This window comes from Dendropsophus ebraccatus, chromosome 7 (assembly GCF_027789765.1).
Source record: "Dendropsophus ebraccatus isolate aDenEbr1 chromosome 7, aDenEbr1.pat, whole genome shotgun sequence".
Lineage (NCBI taxonomy): Eukaryota > Metazoa > Chordata > Amphibia > Anura > Hylidae > Dendropsophus > Dendropsophus ebraccatus.
This window is the reverse complement of record NC_091460.1, coordinates 105,678,088-105,703,000: the sequence shown is the minus strand read 5'-3', so window position 1 is coordinate 105,703,000 and position 24,913 is coordinate 105,678,088. Positions and strand designations below refer to the sequence as shown.

The following is a 24,913-nucleotide window of genomic DNA, read 5'->3' as shown; positions in this document are numbered from 1 at the left end:
ATTCTGAAAACATTGTCCACCTTTACCTCCATAATTTTGGTAGCCAAGGTCACTAACAAGAGTCGGGAGATCAGGAGTTGGTCAGAGACGCGGTTAAAAGGGGTTGTCCAAGATAATAAAGTCCAAAACCATTTAACTGTATTGCAGATACCTAGACAAATCTCCCCATGTACCTGCACACATTTTCTCCTAAAAGGTTATATTCTGCTCTTCCTCTTCCTGCTCTCCCAGAATGCCTAGAGGCTTCTAGTGCCTGTCACTGCCCTAGATCTCTTCCTGGCCATAGGCTGTATCCATGTTTTCCAGGACTCCCTAGGGCAGCATCCAACTTCTTTAGCCACCGGTAATCAAATACCAAGACTGCCAGGTTCGGACGGACTCTAGCATGCTCCAGTTGCGCTCATCTCTATTCACCAATCGCTGTGCAATATTGCTGACAGCCTCAGGCTTCCTTCAGACACAAATTCTATTCATCCCGTCCTTCAAATGCTTGCAGACACATTTACACACACAGCCATGCATGCTCACATGTGTGCATTCTTACACATATACATAATGTTCATACATACAGGCAATTTAGCTATAACTCAAATACAAGAGCAGAAATAATTATATTTTTTTTTCAGGGAAGAAATATAAAGCTGTACAGCCACTCAAACCCATTATAACTTCCTAAGCTACAATACATTGGGGTGTCAGGCCATGCAGTCTGAATGAATGGAAAAAACTAATATATATATATATATATATATATATATATATATATATATATATATATATATATATATACAGGGAACACTCAAATAACACATCCTATATCTGAATGAAATATTCTCATTGAATACTTTGTTCTGTGCTGACAACAAAATCACACAAAAATCAACAATGGAAGTAAAATTTATTAACCAATGGAGCCCTGGATTTCGACTCGCACACAAAATTAAGGTCGAAAAACGCACTACAGGCTGATCCCTTCTCAGTACCTATGCTTTGTGACTGATGTTTTGGTAACTTTTGTTGATGGTTCTTTCACACTCGTGGTAGCATGAGAGACTCTACAACCCATACAAGTAGCTCAGGTGGTGTAGCTCATCCAGGATGCCACATCAACGCTAGCTGTGGCAAGAAGGTGTCTGTCAGCAAAATGTCTAGAGGCTCTACCAGGAGACATGGAGGCAGCCAACAATCCAGCAGCAGCAGGATCGCTACCTACGCCTTTGTGCAAGAAGGAAGAGAAGAACTGCCAGAGCCAAAATGACCTTCAGCAGGCCACAAATGTGCATGTGTCTGCAGATGGGGGTCGTGCTCACAGCCCAACACCGTGCAGGACGCTTGGCGTTTGGCAGAGAACACCAAGATTGGCAAATTCACCACTGGTGCCCTCTGTTCCTCACAGATGAAAGCAGGTTGACACTGAGCACATGTGGCAGAGTCTGGAGGTGCTGTAGAGTGATCTGCTGCCTGCAACATCCTTCAGCAAAACTGGTTTGGTAGAGGGTCGGTAATGGTGTGGGGTGGCATTTCTTTGGAGAGCCGCACAGCCATCCATGTGCTCGCCAGAGATAGCCTGACTGCCATTAGGTACCGAGATAAGATCCTCAGCCCCCTTGTGAGACCATATGCTGGTGCGGTTGGCTCTGGGTTCCTCCTCCTAATACAGGACAATGCTAGACCTCATGTGGCTGGAGTGTGTCAGCAGTTCCTGCAAGATGAAAGCATTGAAGCTATAAACTGGCCGCCAGTTCCCCAGACCTGAATCCGATTGAGCACATCAGGGACATCATGTCTTGCTCCATTCACCGTCACGTTGCACCACAGACTGTCCAGGAGTTGGCGGATGCCTTAGTCCAGGTCTGGGAGGAGATCCCTCAGGAGACCATCAGCCACCTCATCAGGAGCATGCCCAGGCGTTGTTCAGAGGTCATACAGGCAAGTGGAGGCCACACACAATACTCAGCCTCATTTTGACTTAAAGTGACACTGTCACCCCCTTTGTGCATTCTGACATCTCTACACAGGTGTAAAGGGCAAATTTAGCGTTTTTTTTCATACCTTATTTCATATCATACGTCATGGTGTTTGTTCAAGTAAAAAGTGTCCTTTTATCAACTGCAGATTGTATTAAGTGGGCGTGGCCTTGCGGAATTAGCGCCACTTAGCCCCGTCCACAACGGCACCTTAGCCCCACCCCCTTGACGTCCATTGGTTGGCCAGCGTAAAGGGGGTGGGGGTCTAGGCCTTTCGGCCAGCCTGTTCCAATGCCCACTTAACACAATCTGCAGTTGATAAAAGATGACTTTACTTGAACAAGCACCATGACGTATGATATAAAATAAGGTATGAAAACTGCTAAATTTACCCTATACACCTGTGTAGCGATGTCAGAATGCAAAAAGGAGGTGACAGTGTCACTTTAAGGACATTACATCTGTAGTGTGTTTTTCCACTTTAATTTTGTGTCTAAATCCAGCCCTCCATTGGTAAATAAATTTGAATACCATTGATGATTTTGTGTGATTTTGTTGTCAGCACATTCAACTCTGAACAAAACGTATTCCATGAGAATATTTCATTCAGACCTAGAATGTTTAATTTCAATGTTCCCTTTATTTTTTTGAGAAGGGGGGGTGGGGGGAGAATTTTTTTATTATATATTATACATATACACACACACACACATTCCCACGTCCGTGATTCCCACGTCCGTGATCCCCCGCTCCCAGCATCTAATTACAGATGTTGTCCGGGCACGGGGGGACTCCGGTACATGCATTCCACGTCCGTGATCCGTCAGAATCCCTGAACGTGGGAATGCAGCCTAAGAAGACAGTTTCTTACTGGAGATGCCCTGCACACTCCTTTAGCTAAAACTGAAGGGGTAGGGGAACATGACAGAAGTTTCAGAATCAGACGGGTAGGTCATGTGATGCACAATGCCACCAATTTAGAAAACTGCTCTTTACTTGTAGAGATGAGCGCTACTTGAGCCTTTGGTTGTATCCATGTTTTCCTGCACTCCCTAGGGCTGCACCTAACTACTTCAGCCACCGGTATTCAAAAGATGAACGATCTGACTTGCACGCATCTCTAAATGCTTTTGGAAGTGTTTATTTTGTGTAATTCCTTGTAAAACACCTGCTTTCTCCAATAGGAGACAGTATCATCAGCTAGGTCCCAGAGACATAAGAAAAGATCTGCCTCTTCCTGGCTATACATGATTTCAATATTCAGTTAGATATATAGGAGACGACACACTATATATAAAAAAATTTAGAGGAAGATTTATTTTAAGGAAAACTGGGTAAAGCTACATCATATGACGCAGGCATACAAGGATATTAAAACACAAGTTTGTCTTCCATGCTGGTGAAATAAGGTGAACACAATTTAACAAGCAAAGCCATAATAAAATAATGGAGTTCTAAAAATCAGGAAAAATGCTATTTCCCTTTTATAGGGCCTCAAAGAAAAAAAAACAAAACAAAAAAAACACTAAAACAAAAAAAATAGGAGGGGGGAGAAAATTAATTTGCACTGCTATATGCATGCAGAATGAGCCACCTCAAATCTTCAACCCAGAAAATACTGCTTGTCCACCTAAGGGAAAGCAAGAAAAGAGAAGTTATATTGGCATCCCTTATAATAGGTCACATATAACCAGGCATTCAACCCCACTAGTAAAATTTCAATCAATATATAGACCAGAAAACTAAAATGTCCCAGAGCTCTGAAATCCTTGTGTGCACCAAATTATTTTCAAAGTAAACCAACACGGTTTTGTATTTAAAGTTTAAAAGTGATGAGTCATTGTTCAAAAATATATATAATTTTTTAAAGAAGTCACCAGAAGATGTGATCACAAGCAGCATTGCACAATACTTTCTTCTATGTTAAAGGCCAGTTTTAGACATACAGGGTCGCAGCAGATTTCACGCTGCGAGTTCCGCAACGAAAACCGCTGTGAGCCTGTGTCCTGTCATTTTGTATGGGTTTGCATACTCCGTGAATTATTCATTCTACTGTATGTACAGGCTCGTTGCTCATCACCCACCACGGTCTATTTAATAGTTTACCTGTCTGAGCTCTGCCCTGCTTTTGTGCCTCCCTGACGTCCCGCTCAGCCAATCAGTGGGTGCATCGGGATAGAGTAATGATTGGCTGAGCGGGACGTCAGGGAGGCACAAAAGCAGGGCAGAGCGCAGACGGGTAAAGTATTAAAAGGGCAGCAGTGGGTTAAGGGGGACAGGGCTTTACATACTCGCAGTGGAATGAGAAATCTGCTATAAGTATGTAAACACATACAAAACCAAGACCAAACACAGGAAGTCCCAGTCTATTGTGCTCTCACGTAAGGAAAAACACCTGTTCATCATGCAGGTTGCGAATCAACTCAGAGCAATTAAACATAATTAGCCTAGGAACTCTGCATGCTTACCAGGACAATGCTCTTTGTTATGCAACAATTCAGTCTGTATAATGCCATTATGTGGTAACAAAGGTTTTGGTGCTGTGTGACAAGAGAGCTGACCATAAAATGCAAGCACCCGCACGATTTTCTGCTACTGAATGTGGACATGCAGCAGCCAAGCCATGTCTGCGAGCGCGCAAAAAACTGAGACTTCCTGTGTTTGGTTTCTTTTTTTGAACAGAGAAAGACCAAATATCAGCAGGGAGGGAGCATGGGGCACAGTTTAAAAGGAAGGGAGACACCTAGTGGCCATATTTATAGAATTTTTATTTGTTTTACATTTACTAGGTTTTTAATCAAAGAGTATATAGCAGAATTGCTTGTAATCACAACCACTGTTGATCTCTTGAAAAAATGTTTTTGCAACAATGACACTAAATAGGGAATGAAAACTATTCCTTTACAACACAAAATATATATGAGACGCATTATATAGCTAGAGAATTCACATGCTCCCAGAACTTTTAACATTACAAAGTCTTCGGTGGGTAAACCTGCTTTTGAAAAATTGATACACAACAGGAATTCAGCCCAGGAACTTACTGTAATTACGGCTATATGTTTATAAAGGGAAAAGCAAGCATTTACATAGATTAAATACTATGGAGGAAAAATAAATAAGAAAATCCAGAGTTAAGCTGTATCCTTAGAAGAACAAATACGTTAAAAAAAATTATTCAGTAAAGTTCACCCATCTAATGATTACGGGGCCTGAAAAAAATTTATTAAAATTTACTTCAAAGTATTTACATTCTTTACTATAAAGGAATAAGTGAAAGCATAGCTTGGAGTATCCAGTTTAAAATTATAATGCTGATACAGGATGTTGGAAGAGACCATACCAAACGGCAGCATTCGAGAGCGTGAGCATCTCGTACCCTGTCCGCATTGAGCGGGCCTGTGAGAATCGTGAAGTCAGCGCGACACAGGGCCTGCAATGAATTCCCCGCTGGCGGGTACAAACAAGGTATAATGTCAGAGTTAGTAGGCAATTCCTTATTTTGTACCCAATAGCAGTACGTTACCTGTTAACTTTACTGACTTGTTATATATAGGGCAAAAAAATATAAAAAATAAAGCGCTTTACAGCACGTTTTCGTATCTTCAAAGTCTCTATATTACGCTATAGTAAGCACTTCTGGGTGCTGTAAAACTTTAAAATGATTAAATATTACGGTAGCTTAATAGTTAATATATAATATGTAAATATATATACTGTTATTTATATATCTTACCATTACTCTTAAATGTAAAAAAAAAAAAAAAATAATTAGCATATGAAAGCAAGGAAACACAACGTACCTGTTTGTGACACGTTGGAAAGGGAATAATTTAGTACGGTTTGTAACTATTTTGATGACCACCTCGTCTGGCTGTTTTCCCATAACCACTCTGCTGATCTAAAAAATGAAAAATATCTGTTTGATAGCAAAGACTAGAGAAGCAATGGTTCTGCAAGCGACAATGTACACATGCAAGGAAGCCTAGGATATAATGCAACATTAGTCTTTATGTAAGCAGCTGTGGGTTACAGATCAGGCCCGATTCATGCAAGCGGATTGGTGCGCACCCGTTAGTAGATAAGCATGCGTTCAGGTGAGCGGCATGTGAGAACTAGGCTACAAATTGACAATGCAAAGAAACAAAGCTACATCATACTAACAGCTGAAATGTGTTGGCTTTGTGTTTCCGACAGATAGCAACCAATTCCAGCATGAATGCAGAGCGGCGATTGGTTGCTGCCAGTCCAAGACCAATATCAAACACATTTTTGCCTCCGATAGATTGATAAATCTGGGCCAATATACATCATATACATTAACACTGGACATCAGTGTTGGCTCACGTCAAGTGATACTGGCTTACTTTTTCATTAGAACACAGCCTATAGAATGTGTTTAAAGGGTTTATCTGATTGGGTAAAATACATGTTGAACCATCCCCTCTCCTGGAGACCAACAATTCCTTCCATACCTTTTAATCTCCTTTTCCCAGTTCTGATCCTGCTGATCTCTCTATCCATGCTTGTCCCACTCCCTTAGGAGATGGCTCATGTAAACAGTGTCTCTGAACTAATACTGGGAGGTATAATCTGAGGTCAAGTTGCTGGTGACCCCTGCATTACAAAGAGTGCAGAGAAAGGCGCCTTATTCACATGAGCCATATTAGAAGGGAGGGGGGGAGGAGCGGAGTAAATATCTCTCATCCAGTTTTCTGTGTCTGCAGCAGGCTCAGAACTGGGGGAAGGTGACTGAAAAGACTGAAGGAATTGTTAGTCTCCTGAAGAAAACCCCTATAATAGCAAACAAATCCTGAAACTGCAACTGTTATTGGGGGGAGCTGCTATGTTAGGAGGTTGCTAAATTGCCGATAAGAATACAAATCAACTCCACACCTGTCTAATATATGCTTAGCGGGTTAATCCTATCTCAGACATTTATGGCATTTACATAGGACTTGCCCTATGTGAGGGGCTCGGCTCCCACTCTCAACATAGGTATAGAACCTGAAGGTGGGACCCTCATCCAACATATATGTATTCAGTTAATTTTCCTACAGATATACGCAATGTCATAGATGAACAGTGGAAATTGTTGGGTCGTGTGTACTATCCATCTCCTACACAACAAATCCCTAATTTTTTAAGAACACAATAAAATGGAATGAAGCCAAAGAAGTTCTATTTGTCAAATTACTACAGCATGCATAATAAAATATCCAGATTTTTTTGCACATTGACAGCAAAGCTTTATGCACAGATTCCATATTTGACAATATATCAATAATGTGATGATCTGTAGCATTACAGGGCAACATTGTGATTTGACAAACAGGTAGGCAGCTATATTTTTGCATCATGTATATGCAAGCTTTTGATGATCAGAAGACAAACTATACTTAATGTCATACTAAATGACTGATACTCACTATTGTAATCTCCATATCCATAGTAGTTATAACCAGAGTAGTCATAGTTGCCATAGCCTCCATAACCCTGGTTGTTATAGCCATAACTACTGTAACTTGGATTCCAGTAACTACTGTATCCCTGGCTCCAACTTTGACCTGATCCTACAGACAAAATTGACAGAATCAGAAGGACCAGATTAAGAAAAAAAAAAAATTACATTGCATACAAATGATCTATAAAGAATCTATTGACCTCCTCTTCCCCGAGATCTTGAAGATGACCCTCCGCCTCTTGTGCCCCACTGCTGCTGTTGCTGGTACTGTTCCTTGGAAAGGGCCACTTTAATTTCGCACTATGGAAATAAGAATTTTTTTTTTACAAGAATGAAACTTATGTTCCAAATTTATCAAAGTATACAATGTATAATTGGTTGTAGTGGACAGTTTACACAAGCGTTTATTACACACACACACACACTAAAGAATCTGGGCCATAATAACTTAGCAGTGTTCCTGCAGTAGTCCAATTACAGTAGAAGAAATGTTAAAGGACAAGTGCCATGAAAAACTTTTTCCCAGTAATTGAAGCACATTACAAAGTTATATAACTCTGTAATATGCTTCAATCACCTATCTGCCTCCCTTCCCTGTCTTTTCCCCCCTCCACCCCCCACCAGGAAGTGTCCTGACTCACACAGACCTGATTACTGTGGTCACCGTCACCAGGCAGCTCCTTCTTGTGAGGATGAGTCATCAGCAGGAGGGCTGCTCAAGGTCCTGTTACACCAGCCTCCCCCTCCTTGTCAGGTGACTCTGCTTGCTCAGCTTATCTTCTCTAGTGACATGACTCCTTCACTGAGTCCACAGCAGCAGGAGAGAGGGTATGAGGGGAGGGTCGAGCTGCCTATGTGCTGGAGTCAGTCGGAGGGAAGATAAGCAAGTGAGATGTGACAAGTGATAGCTTGCAGTTCAGCCAATCAGAGGTGAGCAAGCTGAGTCACCTGACAAGGCAGGGGAGGGGAAGGCTAGTGTAACAGGAGAATGAGCTGAGAGAAGAGCTTGGTGACGGTGACGACAGTAATCTGGTCTGTGTGAGTCAGGACACTTCCTGCTGGGGGGTGGAGGGGGGAAAAGACAGGGAAGGGAGGCAGATAGGTGATTGAAGCATATTACACAGTTATATAACTTCGTAATGTGCTTCAATTACTGGGAAAGTTTTTCATGGCACTTGTTCTTTAAGATAATGAGAATCTTCACATTTGAAACCAATTCTGGTGTTACCTTTTCATTATTAAAGGCCACAATTCATATCACACCTACAAGTTAGGGAAAGTGAGATGGGTTGTCCTGGTAGACATTTTCTATAGTCAACTAAAGAAACTAATCTAACCAAGTAGTAACTAAGCAGAATTTGTATAACGAGTGACAACTTGGACCAGCCAAACTGCGGTCCATGCTCCCTCTGCTGATATTTGGTCTTTCCTTTTTTAAAAAACAAACAAACAAACACAGCAAGTCCCAATCTGTGCACTCACACAAGGAGACACCTGTCCATCATGCAGATTGTATATCAGAAGGCAATCATATTATTAACTTTTACTAATTATATACCGTATTTTCTGGTGTATAAGGCAACTGGGTGTATAAGACGACCTCTGACATTTATGAAGATTGTCAGGGGGTTCGCCTCATACGCTGGAAAATGTTAACCCATGTCTGACCGCAGCGCTGCAGTCAGGCAGGGGTTAACTGCAGCTAAATTACCACAAAAAACACTCACCTGGGGCCTATTTCTCAGCATCGGTGCGCCTCCCGTACCATTCCCGGCGCCTCATCGGAGAGATTCAGGAACTTCCATCACCTCTCTCATTCTCCCGGCAGCCGAGCCTCTCCGATGATACGCTCTGCTGCCCGGGAAAGGTTCGGGGATCTCAGGCAGTGCACGTCACACTGCCTGTGCCAGGAACGGTACAGGAGGTGCGCTGATGCCGGGAACAGGCCCCAGGTGGGGTAATTATTTTTTTTTTTCTTTATTATAGTGGTCGCCCCATACGGTGGGGATGCGGCCATTTTGAGCCCCCCAGCGTATGGGGCGACCATACCCGATGTATAAGACAACCCCCGACTTCTGAGAAGAATTTTTGGGGTCAAAAATATATGCCGGAAAATACATGCCGGAAAATACGGTGATCAACTGTGCGGCTAACCAGGAGACAATGCGGTTATGTAACAATTCAGTCAGCATAATATCACTGTGTGGTTACAGAGGTTTTGGTGCTGTGTGACAGCTGACCATACAACGCGAGCACCCCCAGGATTCTCTGCTACTGAATGTGGATGTACAAGTAGCTGTACACATGTGCAGTCAAGACTTGTCCCGCTTAGGAATTGCTGTCAATTAATACCAAGTGAAACTACCAAGAATCGTCAGGGAGGGAGCATGGACCGCATTTAGATAGAAAGGGGGACACCTAGTGGCCATATGCATAAAACTGATTTAAACATAGAATATAATAGAAAATGTAAATGTACATAGAATTTAAAACATTTTTTTTTTTACACATAAAACATCTTATGTATTAATTGCCATTTTAAAAGAATGTCATACTTTGCTCAAGCCGACATTATGGTATTTCTTTTCCATGATTTTTTTTACTGGTTCTTCTTCAGTAAACGTGATAAAGCAGAAGCCACGCCGTTTGTTGGTCTTGTTGTCCATGGGAAGCTCAATTGCTTCAACCTGAAGAAATTAAAAGAACATACAAATACCAGCACCATGACTAATGTCTTATAATGTATCAAACATTTCTATCCCGCCCTTTGCAAGTCCCCTGCACAGAAGCACCATTATAGCCCCACTAATGTGAATAAGGACAGCTGCAGTTCTGTACAACCACTTGGCTGGGAAAGTATGAAGATGAATAACCATTAGAGACAAGTGAGCATGCTCGAATCCGACCGTTCTGCATTTGAATACCAGTGGCTGAAGTTAGGACCTATTTATCATGTTTTCCAGGCCTCAATAGGCCTGCAACTTCAGCCACCAGTACCAAATCTGAACAGCTGGACTCCAGCATGCTCTGGTTGCGCTCACCTCTGTCAGTCAAGTGCAGGCAGACATTTATGAGTGCGGAGAACTTTAAAGGGAACATGTCACCCCCCGTGCCGGGGTGACAGGCTCCTGACCCCCCTATACTTACCTGATCACGCCGGGTCCCGCTTCTTGATCTGGTCCGGTGACGGAGATTTCAGCGCCTGAAGCGCGGCGCGCACACTCCTGAGTAGGAGCGTCAGACTAATCTCAGGAGCGCGCACACCACGCTACTGGCGCTGAAATCTCCATCACCGGACCGGATCAAGAAGCAGGTCCCGCCACGATCAGGTAAGTATAGGGGGCTCTAGCTGGGGGTCGGGAGCCTGTCAACCCCGCACGGGGGGTGACAGGTCCTCTTTAAGCCACACACTCTGGGTGTCAATCCAGTCTCAGCAATAATTACTGGGTTCCGAGCTTGAAGTTAATTATTTCAAATACAGCACCTTGCAGCAGGCTACTGGTCATGGTCATTGACACCCTGCAAACAGTTGCAAGACTACAAGGGAATGTATGCAGGAAGTGTTGAATTTTTTCCAGTCTTACACAGTGCTCTCTGCTGCCATCTCTGTTTATGTCAGGAACTAATTAGAGCAGGAGAGGTTTTCTATGGGGAGTTGCTACTGCTATGGACAGTTCCTGACATGGACAGGCAGGTGGCAACAGACACCACTGTCAGACTGAAAATTCACTAAAGAATTTTAAAAATATAAGTGATTTTGGCACCAGTTGATTTGAAAAGGGGAAAGGGGGGGGGGGGGGGGGGGGGGGGGGGGAGAGGAGAAGAGTACCCCTTTATCAGGTAAGTATAGGGGGGTCAGGAGCCTGTTACCCCGGCACGGGGGGTGACAGGTTCCCTTTAAAGTTCTCTGCACTCATAAATGTCTGCCTGCACTTGACTGACAGAGGTGAGCGCAACCGGAGCATGCTGGAGTCCAGCTGTTCAGATTTGGTACTGGTGGCTGAAGTTACAGGCCTATTGAGGCCTGGAAAACATGATAAATAGGTCCTAACTTCAGCCACTGGTATTCAAATGCAGAATGGTCGGATTCGAGCATGCTCACTTGTAATAGAATAATGCTCTAGAATAGAGCACACCTTTCTAATATGTACAATCACCCCAATTCTAGTTCTGTACAGTCTGCGGGGCTTGCAGTAGTGAGCCTGTAAGGCTGCAATCACATCACGATCTGTGCCTCAGACAGAAATACGTCGGCAGAATGTAGATCAGCTACTGACCAGTCCTCGCTCACCACATTGGGTCTTTGAATTAAATGGGACCCGTCGTGATCTGAGCACAGATACACCAACGTCAGATTCTGCTGACTTATCTGCACCTTATGTAGCTGTAATTGAGCGTTCATTGGGTCTAAGATGTTTTGTACAGACTACAACTTTCAAAACTAGGACAGGGCATTATACATACATTACAGCAGCATTCAGTCCAGATTCCAGAGTTCTGGAGTACACCTTCCCTCCTGCACCTATGCCCACAGCACATTGTGACATGACCTGAAGCTAATAGATCTATAACAAACTGGAAAAAACAATTACCTCCCCAAAAGTTCCGAAGTACTCCCTAATCTTTTCTTCCGGTGTGTCTGGGGACAAACCGCCCACAAATATTTTCTTCACTGGTTCTTTTGTCTTCATTGCTTTTGCCCTCTTTGGATCAATAACTTTGCCATTTAACTTGTGTTCTTTCTGTTCCATCACCTACAAAAACAAATCAGAGTTAAGAACGCCCAATGTATGTGTTTTTAGGCTTGGACCCCCGAAGTGTGGTTTGCTGTGCTACAGAGTAATTATCTAAACTGATACACAGAAAAAAAACCTACATGTCCAGTAGCAAATCATGTCTGTGCCATTAAAGTCTATGGAGCTTGTACACTTGTACAGCAGAATGGCAGGGTGCAATGTTAAGGCAAATCATGGAGTTAACCCAGCCTTCAGGTTTCATTTGGCTGTTGGCACGTCCTATTTAAGATGTTCACACTGGATCAGAAATCGGTCATGATGGGAATTGTAATTTTAAAGCTTCCAGTTCCCCATCCCAGATGTAGATGAAGCAGTTCGAGCCACTCTATGTTTGTGGCTCCATATCGTCACACTAGATGGCAGTAAGTGCCTTTATGTATACTATATAGTACTATATAAGAACTCAATGATAAGGTCTAATCTTTGCAAAAGCCTTATACTGTATACATAACATACATATAAGCCCCACTTTTGCTGAAAATTAGACAATTTTAACATAGTATTATACTGTATATAACCACCTACTTCCATCTAGTGACAGTAACAGTTAATAAGGTTTTAAAAAAAAAAAGTCAAGAGTCCATCAAGTTCAACCTACAGAATCCCTTAAGTGTTGATCCAGAGTAAGGGCCCTATTCCACTGGACGATTATCGTTCAGATTATCGTTAAATCGTTCGAATCTAAACGATAATCGTTCGGTTGAAATGCAGTTAACGATTAACGACCGAACGAGAAATCGTTGATCGCTTTATAAGACCTGGACCTATTTTTATCGTTGCTCGTTCGCAAATCGTTCGCGTTGAATAAGACATCGTTCGGTCGTTCGCAATAGATACGAATGCAATAGCGAATAAATAGCGAAGAAAAAACGATCGCAATTACGATCATAAGTAACGATTATCGTTCAATGGAAATGAGTGAACGTTTTCAGGTCTTTCGCAATAGTGGTCGTTTGCGATCGTTAATCGTTAATGATATGCAAACGATAATCGTCCAGTGGAATAGGGCCCTAAGGCAACAGTCCCCCATCCCCCCCCCCAATGAGGCAGATGCCACTTGCCCCATAACAGGGAGAAAATTTCCTTCCAGATCGCCCCCTAAGACGTCTTTTTTCTATACTTAATATCCCCAAAGCTTGATAACCTGTCTTGATACTATAACTCACCCATTCATACCCATCGGATCATAACTAGACATTTGATAGATAGCCGGCTGCTGTCCCCTTTATTTGCAGCGGTGCTATGAAGACACTGGGACCGCTATAGACTAGAATTATACCTTATCAACACCTTCAGCTTCTTTAAATAATACAAAGCCAAAGCCTCTTGACCGACCAGTGATTGGATCCAATTTCAAGGTACAGTCTACGACTTCTCCAAACTTCGAGAAATAATCCTTCAGGTCTTTCTTTGTAGTGTCCCAGCTTAGTCCTCCAATGAACATCTTCCTGCACAAAACAGACAGACATTTTTTAAGATTTAGCCCAAAAAATAAAAAAAGTTACATGAGGCTAAATAAACAAGGCTACATTCACACATTATTTAAGTTTGTCCACAATTGTGGATCTGCAATTGCAGACAAATTTAGAGCCCATTGATTACTATTGTGCTATTCACACGTCATAGATTTACGTATCGGTAATCAGTGTTTTACAGGTCTGCAAAAACCACTGACAAGTAGTGATGAGCGGATACATAGTATTCGATTGAATAGCTATTCGATCAAACACTACACTATTCGAACTATTCATTTTCAAATATTAGTTTTTAAACGCAGTAAAAATTAGATTTGCCCTCCCACCCCACTGGTACATTTTTTTCCAGCCAATAAACATGCAGGGGGGAGGGACAGGCACTAGGAATAGGCAGGACTTTAAAAAAAAACCTTACTGTGATTGGCAGGCAAAACTATGTGACCTCCTTAATATAAGAATAGTGGATTTAAGATTAGTGTCACTTGCTGGCTGGAGCTAGAGAGGGACAGACTGTATACCAGGGAGAGAAAGCTTTTTGGTTAGGTAGAAAGGGACCCCCAAAAGCCCTTATTAGGGCTAAAAGTATAAAAACCAGAGATTTAGAAGCTGTTGTGAGACAGGCAGTGCAGTGAGATCAATAGGCTGTAGTGTATGTACTGTACAGATAAGGTATACAGCTATATACTGTGAGTGTGCCATAAAAACTATTATCTTGGCACTACTGATTTGCGCACTGTGCATCCTACAAAGAATTTGAACGCCTTTTTCTGTTTGGTATTTAAGAAAAATTATATATCCGGTATTAGGCTGTATACTGCGAGTATGCAATCTGTGGTTGTCATTGTTTAAAGGGGTGCAAGAAAAAGTTGTTGTTTTTTTTTTTGCTTAATATTTGGCTCTGTCCACGCTAATGTAGAGGAAAGACGTTTTTCAAGTGATTTTTTTTACATTATACATAGAGGTTATATTGTGTTTGGAGGGTATTGTAGACAGGCTGTGATAGGGACATAATACTGCAACTTTGGCATGTTAGATGCAGCCCAGCATGCATGGTGTTGGTGTTGGCATAATTTCCTGAGGTGTCATTGGGCACTTGGTGACCTCCAAGTGGTCGAATATTGATTTCCAAGTCTGGAGTATTTTTCTCCCATAGACTATAACTGGATTCGATTGAATAGTCTGATATCGGGGGCCATTCAAAAAAATTTTTGGGAGTATGTCACTATTCGATCATCTCTACTGATAAGCTCTAGTATTGACCGTAATTGTGCCACAGATTGTCCCATAGAAGTCTATGTAAATGTCTAATTTCTGCGGATGGAATGTCCGTTGTGTCTACTCATCTGTATTTTTAACGGATTTGCAATCATTTTAACCTATCGTATTGACTTCAAATAGGAAAGCTGCTCCATAAACGGACATGTAGCATTTTACAGTCCACAACGCAGGTGTTATTCGGTCAGGAAAATCTCCACTGCGTGTAGGCGAGACTGCAAAAATCTCATCTATCATACTGATAGTGTAACTTTATACAACATGTGTTTTTATCTGAATAAGATACGCATAGACATGGCGCTGTACAGCAGAAACTGTTGCTTGCTGCTTGTATGGCTACAGGAGTTCCATACCCCCAAGAATTGGGAAACAAAATTATGGTAAATAAGCCTAATGCGCTACAACTAACTATGGTAAGTATGGGGATACTGCAGTGGCGGTGATGTTGCTAGTAAGTGCCAACAGATCGACCGTATCTTCCATGTGCTAGAGTTGAAAAGATAGCAATGTAAGTAGTGAAGATATTCGGATAATCAGAGTGCCAGTATTATCCTCAGTTCACCACTGTTCATATTTATAATCGAACAGGCACTGCATTTCATGCCTACAATGATTGGTCACTACCTCAAACACAGAAACAAGTAAGGCTGGGTTCACACTATGTTTGTGCAATCCGTTTTTTGCAAAAAACTGATGAAAAACAGATGCATGTATGTACATCCGTTCTTCCATTGAATTCCATTATCAAAAAAAAAAAAAAAAAGGAACAAAAACAGATTCCGTTTTTTAATAATGGAAAAATTGATCAAAACCGATTGCAAAAATGTAGTGTGAACCCAGCCTAATCCAACACCTTGTAAGTAGGCAATGTCTGTGGTCCAGCACAAATGGGTGTAATCCTCAGTCCATTTCTTTTTCTGGTGTGGGACATCCAAAGAATGGTTGGGAGCAGGTCCTGGCCGGCAGCTCCCATACTACCAACGCTTGGTGCGCTGTGAGCAGTCCAATGATGTCACTGCTTGTGGGTACAGATGCTGGTTAGGGTCAATAACAACTGTTTGAATATCTTCACTACTTACACTGCTTTCTTTAACTGGAGCACAGAAGTTGGAGCACATCTAATATACAGTCACCAATATAGACAGGTGATCGTCGTACTTACCATAGTTAGTTGTAGTGCATTAGCCTTACCTACCATAACTTTGATGGTGTAACTTGCAGCATATCCACCATATGTGCATTTACCCCAACACAGAAAAACAAACGCCGCTGTTAAGCACTGCACGTGTTGAGGGTTAATTCCTGGCACATACATCAGAGGATTTCCTTGGCCCAGAATAAAGTGTGAACAGAGCCCAGGATCCTGTGTTATTGTGGCAGCGTATTGAAGAGCCAGAAATGAAACTGGTTAGGAAATGGAAACCTTACACCGCTGTACAGGATAGTACTGGTGTCCTGTAACCACTGCACTGCTGCTGCTGCTGACAGACAGGGCAACGACTGCTGTATACTGAGGCTATACATGTCAGCTATAGAGCGATATATACTGGAGCCATACATGACAGCTATAATTATATTACTATAGCTGGCATGTATGGCCCCAGTAATAAATTAAAAAGAATAAATAAAAAAAAAAATAATAAATATAATACAATATATATATATATATATATATATATATATATATATATATATATATATATATATATATATATATATATATATATAATACCTCGGTTTTCGAACGCTTTGGAACTTGAACTGCTTGGTATTCGAACGAAAATTTACCCACAAGTAGTGTTTGGAATTCGAACTTTGCTCGGTTTTCAAACGTTTTTGCGAGCGTGGATGGTGGGTTGTACCTGGTGAGTTTAGCACTGGTGAGGCTTCACATACAGTACAGTGCTGTATAAGACTGCTGGAGTGCATATACAGTGCAGTAGTAGTACAGGCAGTGCACCACCATCTCCCATACATTACAGTGTTTGGATGGGGGGGGACGCTATACTGTAAAGGATGGGTGAGGAGTTGGTGACTACTGTACTATAATTGCTGGTTCTGATGAACATTTCTTATGTTTAAAGAGGACCTGTCACCCCCGGTGACGGGGTTACAGGCTTCTGACCCCCGTTAGAGCCCCCTATACTCACGTGATCCCACTTCTGGAGATGGTTGGGTCACAGAGATATCGGCGCCCGAAGCCCCGCGCTCCTCAGATGAGTCCAACACTCATAGACAATGACAGGAGAGTCCAGCGCTCCGTCATTCTCTATGAGCGTTGAACTCATCTGAGGAGCACGCGCGCCGGGCGCCGATATCTCCGTGACCAGACCATCTCCAGAAGCGGGACCCATCGAGATCACGTGAGTATAAGGGGCTCTAACGGGGTCGGGAGCCTGGGGGCATGGGGGGTGACAGGTTCCCTTTAATGTCCTGTACAGTATAGTGCTGTTCTGTTCTGTACTGTACTGTACGGATTATACTGAGCACTTATCAGTGTAATAAATAAGTATTGTAGGTAATTATTGGTGGCTGCTGGAACTAATTAATCACATTTACATTATTTCCTATGGGAAGACACTGCTCGGTTCTCAAACTGCCTTCCGGAACCAATTAAGTTCGAGAACTGAGGTACCACTGTGTGTGTAATATATTATATATATATATATATATATTATATATACACACACACACACTGGGGACATGTCAGCTATACAGTGATTTATACTGGAGCCATACATGCCAGCTATAGAGTGATATATATACTGGGCCCATATACAGGAGTAGGGCCGGGCACATAACGGGCAAAGAGAGCGGGCGGTGCACACCGGAGCTAATGGCGATGCGGTAACGGTCGGTAGAGCCGCCCCTTTATGTTACAGTCCCGGTCCGGTTGTATGTGTACAGTCCCGGTCCGGTTGTATGTGTACAGTCCCGGTCCGGTTGTATGTGTACAGTCCCGGTCCGGTTGTATGTGTACAGTCCCGGTCCGGTTGTATGTGTACAGTCCCGGTCCGGTTGGGCCCCCCTGGACGTGTACACAGCGCTCACCCCTCGTCCTCCTCGGCCTTGCTGGCGTTGATCTTCACCCCCTCGTTGGGCCCGCTGCCCTCAGCCTCGCTGGCGGAGGCCTCCATCATGGTCTCGTCCTGCATCTCGTCTTCGCCCAACATCTCCCCTTATTAACAATGGCGAGGAAAGTGCAGCAGCAGCAAGCCAAAGGCGAATAATGGCGGATTGCTGCCCGTGCCCCTCCTCCGCCGCCGCTCACCGCCCCGCCTTCCCCCAACGCACAGTAATGGCGGCGGCACCGCCTGAAATGGCCGCCGGGAGCGGGGGCGGGGCTTCGTTCTGATAGTCTCCTGTCTCCGCCGCAGCAGTGGCCGCACATCAGCCCGCTGTCCCCGCCGTATAACCGTGCTGGAAAATGACTTATATAATAAATATAATTATTGGCGGTTCTAATAATAACAGTATGCTGCGGGCACGGGGCCTCAGCAACCAATCACAGCTCAGCTTTCACTTCTCACATCACTCTGGTAAAATGAAAGCTGCGCTGTGACTGGTTGCTATGGGCAACCGAGCTTTTGTTTTCAGCCATAAATCATTGCTTTTCTTTTTTAAACAAACATATACATGTTCACAATAGGTAAAATAGAAGTATATCACCCAGTCGATCATAGTAGCAGAGTCTTTCATACGCCTCCTATTTCAGCTCATGGCCATTCGGACGCGGTTCACGGTGACAATACCACTTCATGGCATCCACTGGGACTCTCTCTGCCATTGTGTTAGGGTGTAGTTACACGGGCCAATAGGGGCCCGATAATAACTGTAAACAAGCGCTGATCTGCTAGATCAGCGCTCGTTTACTGGGCCTATTACATGGGCCGATTATTGTTTAAAGGGAACCAATCACCCAGAAAATCAATGTAAAGACAAGGATATGTGCTGATAGATCACCCAGCACACTTCCCAAATATGCCCCTGTAACCTCTGTGCCCCCCTCAATGAGACAGTAATTCAGGTTAGACAGTGTTCAGGTCACGCGCTGTATGTAAATTTTTGCTAAGTAGTCCTGGTGGGCGTATGTAGTCCTGGTGGGCGTATGTAGTCCTGGTGGGCGTATGTAGTCACGGTCCGGGGGCGTATCTAGTCACGGTCCGGGGGCGTATCTAGTCACGGTCTGGGGCTGTAATCACGCCCAGAGGGGCGTGATTCGGAGGCTTGCGGTCCAGTGACGTCATCCGGCGGCTTGCGTTCCGCGTCGCGGCCGCGCCGACGTGTTCGGGAACCCGCGCATGCGCAGTACGTCAGCGTCGTCTCCCGCCGTACTGCGCATGCGCGGGTTCCCGAACACGTCGGCGCGGCAGCGACGCGGAATGCAAGCCGCCGGATGACGTCACTGGACCGCAAGCCTCCGAATCACGCCCCTCTGGGCGTGATTACAGCCCCAGACCGTGACTACATACGCCCCCGGACCGTGACTAGATACGCCCCCGGACCGTGACTACATACGCCCACCAGGACTACTTAGCAAAAATTTACATACAGCGCGTGACCTGAACAAAGTAAGATTACTGTCTAATTGAGGGGGGCACAGAGGTTACAGGGGCATATTTGGGAAGTGTGCTGGGTGATCTATCAGCACATATCCTTGTCTTTACATTGATTTTCTGGGTGATTGGTTCCCTTTAACAAGGGCTGCAAGGACATCGTTACCGATGTCCTTGCAGTGGCTGTAGGGCTCCTCTTGCGGTCTTCTTCTCCCCGAGTCCCACGCACTCTAGCTTTAGAGCGGCCTGTGTCAGCTGACAGGCTGCTCAGCCAATCACTGGCCGCGGCAGTCCCGACCAGCTGAGACAGGCTTCTCTGAAGCTGGAGCGCGCGGGACTCAGGGAGAAGAAGACCGCAAGAGGAGCCCTGTAGTCTGGATAGGTAATGTAAATCATATTATTACACATAGCGGTGTGCGGTCACAATTATAGGTTCAAACCTATATCAACGATTAGATGATCATCGTTGTCATTGGCTGACCGTTGTATTTATTCCACGGTGCGGTAATCGGCAGAATCGGTCAGATTATCGCTCCGTGGAATAGGCCCATTAGGGCCCTATTACACGGGATGATTCTCGCGCGAAAAATCGTTATATCGTTCAAATTTAAACGATAATTATTATGTGTAAGGGTGCATTTACACAGAAAGATTTATTTGACAGATTTTGAAAGCCAAAGCCAGGAACGGATTTGAAAAGAGGAGAAATCTCAGTCTTTCCTTTATGACCTGACCCCTGTTTATAGTCTGTGCCTGGTTTTGGCTTCAAAGATCTGTCAGATAAATCTGTCTGTGTAAACGCACCATAATTGCAGGCAATGATCGAAAAATCGTTCGTATGTCGTTGATTTAGATCTGAACCTAAAATTATCGTTAATCGTTCGCTGTAATTCCACGTTCGTTCACTCAAGTTCCGCATTTTTTCACTAATCGTTCAGTGTAGTAGCACATTGCCCATTGTTTTCCTGAGATCAGAAGGAATAAACGATCGCAATAACGATCGTAATAACGATCATCGTTCTTTGTAATATGGTGAACGATTTCAGGTTAACGATTTATCGTTAGTCGTTATAAATTGCCCCGTGTAATAGGACCCTTAGTCTGTGTTCACATCATCCCAGCGTCATCATGAATGATTATGTGGGGAGTTACTATGTCCGATATGATGTATACAGTCCGTGCACAGATTGTATACTGCGGATGTGTGAATGGCTCCTTATTGTCTGCTGAGATATGGCACCCCACTCTTCTTGAAGGGCAGCCCTCAAGTCATTGAGGTTCTGGGGTACAGTTATAAGATTTTACACAGCAACTCATAGGTTTTCTATGGGATTTGGGATTTGCATGCAAGGGCCCCCAGTCTCCAGCAGTGAAAAATAAATAAATAAATTAAACACAAAAATAGATATACTGGGGATTCATCAAGATGTTTCATGAATAACAGATAATCTTAGGATAGCAACCAATCACAGGCTTTCACTTTACCAGAGCAATATGGGAAATGAAAGGTGAGCTTTAGCTAGTTTCTATGGGCAACAAGGACTCTTACTATAAGGCAACTTAAAGGAGAAGTCCAGTGAAAATTTTTATTAAAGTATTGTATTGCCCCCTAAAAGTTATACAAATCACCAATATACACTTATTACGGGAAATGCTTATAAAGTGCTGTTTTCCCTGCACTTACTACTGCATCAAGGCTTCACTTATGTAACGCCTGGAGTCGTGGATCCACTGAACCGTCACTAGCGATGGCACTAACCTCACCAGGGAGCGGAGACTAAGGGGCCGCTGGTTTTCACCAGAGCCCGCCGCAAGGCAGGATGGACTTGTTGCGGCAGGCGACCCCCAGGTCGCTACCCCTGACTCGGTTGCTAGTGACAGCAGGCGAGGCGTGGCAGGAGCAGTAGGCAGAAGATAGTGCAGGCAGAGGTCTGTAGGCGTAACCGCAGGTGGCAGACAGTACTCAGGAAACAACGGGTTAAGCAGCGGGCAGGAGCTAGGGACTGGGACAGTGGACAAGAACTGGGAACAAGGACTGAGGTCAGGAACAACAGGGAGCTGGGCCAAACGCTATGGGAAGCATGTAGAGGCTCCAACACCTGAGGTGGGGCAGGGCTGGAATTTATAGGAGAGTGTGTGGGTTGTGACCAATTAGGGGCGGACTGCCCCTTTAACTCAGAGACAGCCGACGCGCGCGCGCCCTAGGAGGCGGGGCCGCGCGCGCTGGCCGGCACAGCGACGGACAGGAGCGGGCGAGGTGAGGCGCCCCCAGGGGCCGAAGTGGCAGCAGCGCCGGGTCCCTGCACGTGGACACCGGCAGCTGCAGGACAGGGTGAGGGGGTGCGGCAGCGGTCCGGAGCGCGGGACGCCGCCGCAGCCCTGACAACTTACTGGATAAAATGGTGATGTCACGAACTGACTCCCAGAGGTGTGCGGGCTGTGGCTGCTGGAGAGGATGATGGCAGAGGGATGCTCAGTGTCCCTTCAGTGCCTTGTGTCCCTAAGTGTCCCTCTGCCATCATCCTCTCCAGCAGCCACAGCCCGCACAGCTCTGGGAGTTGGGTCGTGACATCACCATTTTATACAGGAAGTGAAGCCTTGATGCAGTAGTAAGTGCAGGGAAAAAGGCACTTTATAAGCATTTTCAGTAATAAGAGTATATAGGTGATTTGTTTAACTTTGCAATGCAATACTTTAATAAAAATTTTCACCGGACTTCTCCTTTAACAATTCTTCCCCATTGTGTGGAAGGTTGTCATTTAGTGAATACTGTATTTGCAAAAGTATGTAAAGGGGTTATCCAGCGCTACAAAAACATGGCCACTTTTCCCCCTCTTTTGTCTCCAGGTCAGGTGCAGTTTGCATTTAAGCTCCATTTACTTCAATGGAACTGAGTTTCAAAACCCCACCCAAACTGGAGACAACAGTAGGGGGAAAGTGGCCATGTTTTTGTAGCGCTAGATAAACCCTTTAACTTAACATGTCCTACAAGTTTAGATTAGGGGTGATGGGAATATCCCTTTTAAATTGTTTTTTTTTTTTTGTCCCCTGCTGTAGGCTGATATGTACACTTACTTTCCATTTATGATCCAGTGGTACTGAGCCATTGGGTCCCAAAAGCTGTGACATCACAGCTTTTCTGACCCATTGATCTTAGAGTTAGGGTCCCCAATGCATGTCTATGAGAACACTCTCAGAGATGCATTGAACTGACTGACCTCTAGCTGCCTGTTGGCCCACAGCTAATGAGAAGGGGTCACGTGGGCATCAGCAGGACCTGAAAAGCGCCTCTGGAAACCTATCAATGGCAAGTATACTTAGCCTACAGCAGGGAAGGGGGGCAGGAAGTGCACAGCTTCTTTAAGTCTGACTGACTTAAAGAGGCAGTGGTCTAATTGTTTTAATATTGAGAGGTGCACATGCAAGTCCTATAGTGCTGCATTTGAATACCAGTGGTTTGAATGTGATGCCTTCTGAGCAGATGGACAGCCTGAAAGCACAGAATCCCTGTCTTAAGGATGTCAATCATGCCTGACTGGCAAGAGGAAATCAATCCGCATTGTTGTCACCTAGCAGGACTGACATCTGTCTGAGAGGCACCTAGCACCAGACAGTTTTCCTTTAAAGGAAACCTATCACCTGAGAATAGAAGGAAGAGCCCACCCAACCCCCTGGTGGCGCCCTGGATACTTACCTCATCCTGCAAGTCCCGCGACGGAGAAATCGCCGCCCAACGGTCTACGCGCACAATATGTCGATGAGTCCGACGTCCGCAGGAAATCACTGCTCTAGAGATTTCCTATGGACGTCAGACTCCTCTTTCTAGTTTACATAAAGCGCAGCTTCTGGAGCGGGACTTGCAGGGTGAGGGAAGTATCCGGGGCTCCACCAGGAGGGTCAGGTGGGCTCTTCCCTGTTCTCAGGTTCCCTTTAAGGGTACATTCACATATAAAGGATCTGCAGATTTTATGCCATGCTCCATTTCATTACATTGATACCTACAGAAGATCCTGAAGATACCAGGATTTATTAAGAGTTAGGAACTGTTTCTTTGAAGTGTCACTGTCATATTTAGTATTTTTTTCAGAAATCAATAGTACAGGCAATTAAGACACTTTGTTAATGTGTTTATTATACAAAATATGGCATTATCTGCATTAAAAAAGATTTACCCCAGATCTCTCCCCCCCCCTCCTCTCTCATTCACTGCTCATTATCAGGAAATTGACTGTTTTTACATCAGTCAGACCCTGTGTAACCTATTGAGAGGGGAGGAGGGACATTATTCGCCAGCAGAGAACAAAGGATTACACAGGAGGAGCTGTGTGAAAGCCAGTATTTCAGAGGTCAGTGCTGACTTCAAAAGGGATAGCCGGTGATGAAGCTGTAAATTAAAAGGGGAACTCCGGATAAGAAAAACTTGGTTTCTATTAAAAGTACATTAAAAGATTATATAGATGTGCCTATACAATGTATTACCGTATCTGTATGGTTCTGCCACACTGGTAGCTGATAGAAATCCAGGAAGTGAAAAAAAACAAAAATGGCCCCTGTGCGGATCCACATTGTTTCCTGCTCCCACTGCTCTCCCACCTTAGGAGACAAATATTCCATGTCTCTTGTCATTGTGTGTTTGCTAGGCACAGGCTGATGATGCAGACAGGAGGCAGGGTGTGATTCACCATCTCAGGCTGGCCAGAAGCAGGTGTTTCAGCTTGGCTGATTGTGCAAAAAAGTCTATAGAGAAATTAGGGCTGTGTTCACACATGTTGGAGTGTCATTGCAGTACTGGAGCATCTGCACAAAAATGATGCAGTAACACAAATAGATAATGCTAAACAGCAGAGAGGATAAGAGCTGGCACTGCCAATCCCACCTGCACAAAAAACAAGGTAAACAGTATATCCCATGTAAGATAGTATCGGATAAAGTCCTTTTTGTGGGAATCAACTTCAAAGATAAAAGATGCTTGATCATAATATGTGCGTGGAGATGACAAGAAAAAAAAAAAAAAAAAAAAAAAGCGTGAACACAGCCTAGATCAACAGCAATAGCTTTGGGCGGGGGATAGGCAGGGTGGGGGTTGTGATGGAACAGCTAAGGGAAAGCATTGCATTCTGGAACCTGTAGTACTGTGTACATCTGCTCAATCAGAAAAATACAGAAACAAAACCCCCCAAAAGAAATGGGATAGATAGCATATTTGTTATATGCTTCGGCAGAAGTTTTACCTCTACCCGGAGTTCCCCTTTAACTTTGTAACTTATAAGCCCAATTACAGAGTTGCTTAAAATCACCTGTACTATTGCTACAAAAAAAAAAAATGTAGACAGTGACACTTTAAAGAGGACCAATCACCTAAATTTAATTGTCCCTGTTG

The 24,913-nt window shown here is 44.0% G+C and overlaps 1 protein-coding gene across 4 annotated transcripts; it reads right to left on the bottom strand.

Moving 5' to 3' along the window:
* Window positions 1-3,259: 3,259 nt before the first annotated feature.
* Window positions 3,260-18,439, bottom strand: LOC138797651 (heterogeneous nuclear ribonucleoprotein D0-like). 4 transcript variants are annotated; one of them, XR_011363973.1, is made up of 9 exons: window positions 18,029-18,439; window positions 13,507-13,675; window positions 12,024-12,185; window positions 9,987-10,118; window positions 7,632-7,731; window positions 7,397-7,540; window positions 5,771-5,860; window positions 5,311-5,417; window positions 3,260-3,597 (listed from the first exon to the last, which is right to left on the bottom strand). XR_011363973.1 is itself a non-coding variant. In XM_069978095.1 (8 exons), the coding sequence occupies exons 1-7, from the start codon at window positions 18,148-18,150 to the stop codon at window positions 5,817-5,819; spliced, it is 873 nt and encodes a 290-aa protein (XP_069834196.1). In that variant the 5' UTR covers window positions 18,151-18,437; the 3' UTR covers window positions 3,260-3,597; window positions 5,771-5,816. The 4 variants fall into 4 exon arrangements, 2 of the variants coding, with proteins under 2 accessions (XP_069834196.1, XP_069834195.1); XR_011363972.1 differs by having other exon boundaries at window positions 5,771-5,868; window positions 18,029-18,435; XM_069978095.1 differs by lacking the exon at window positions 5,311-5,417 and having other exon boundaries at window positions 18,029-18,437.
* Window positions 18,440-24,913: the final 6,474 nt, after the last annotated feature.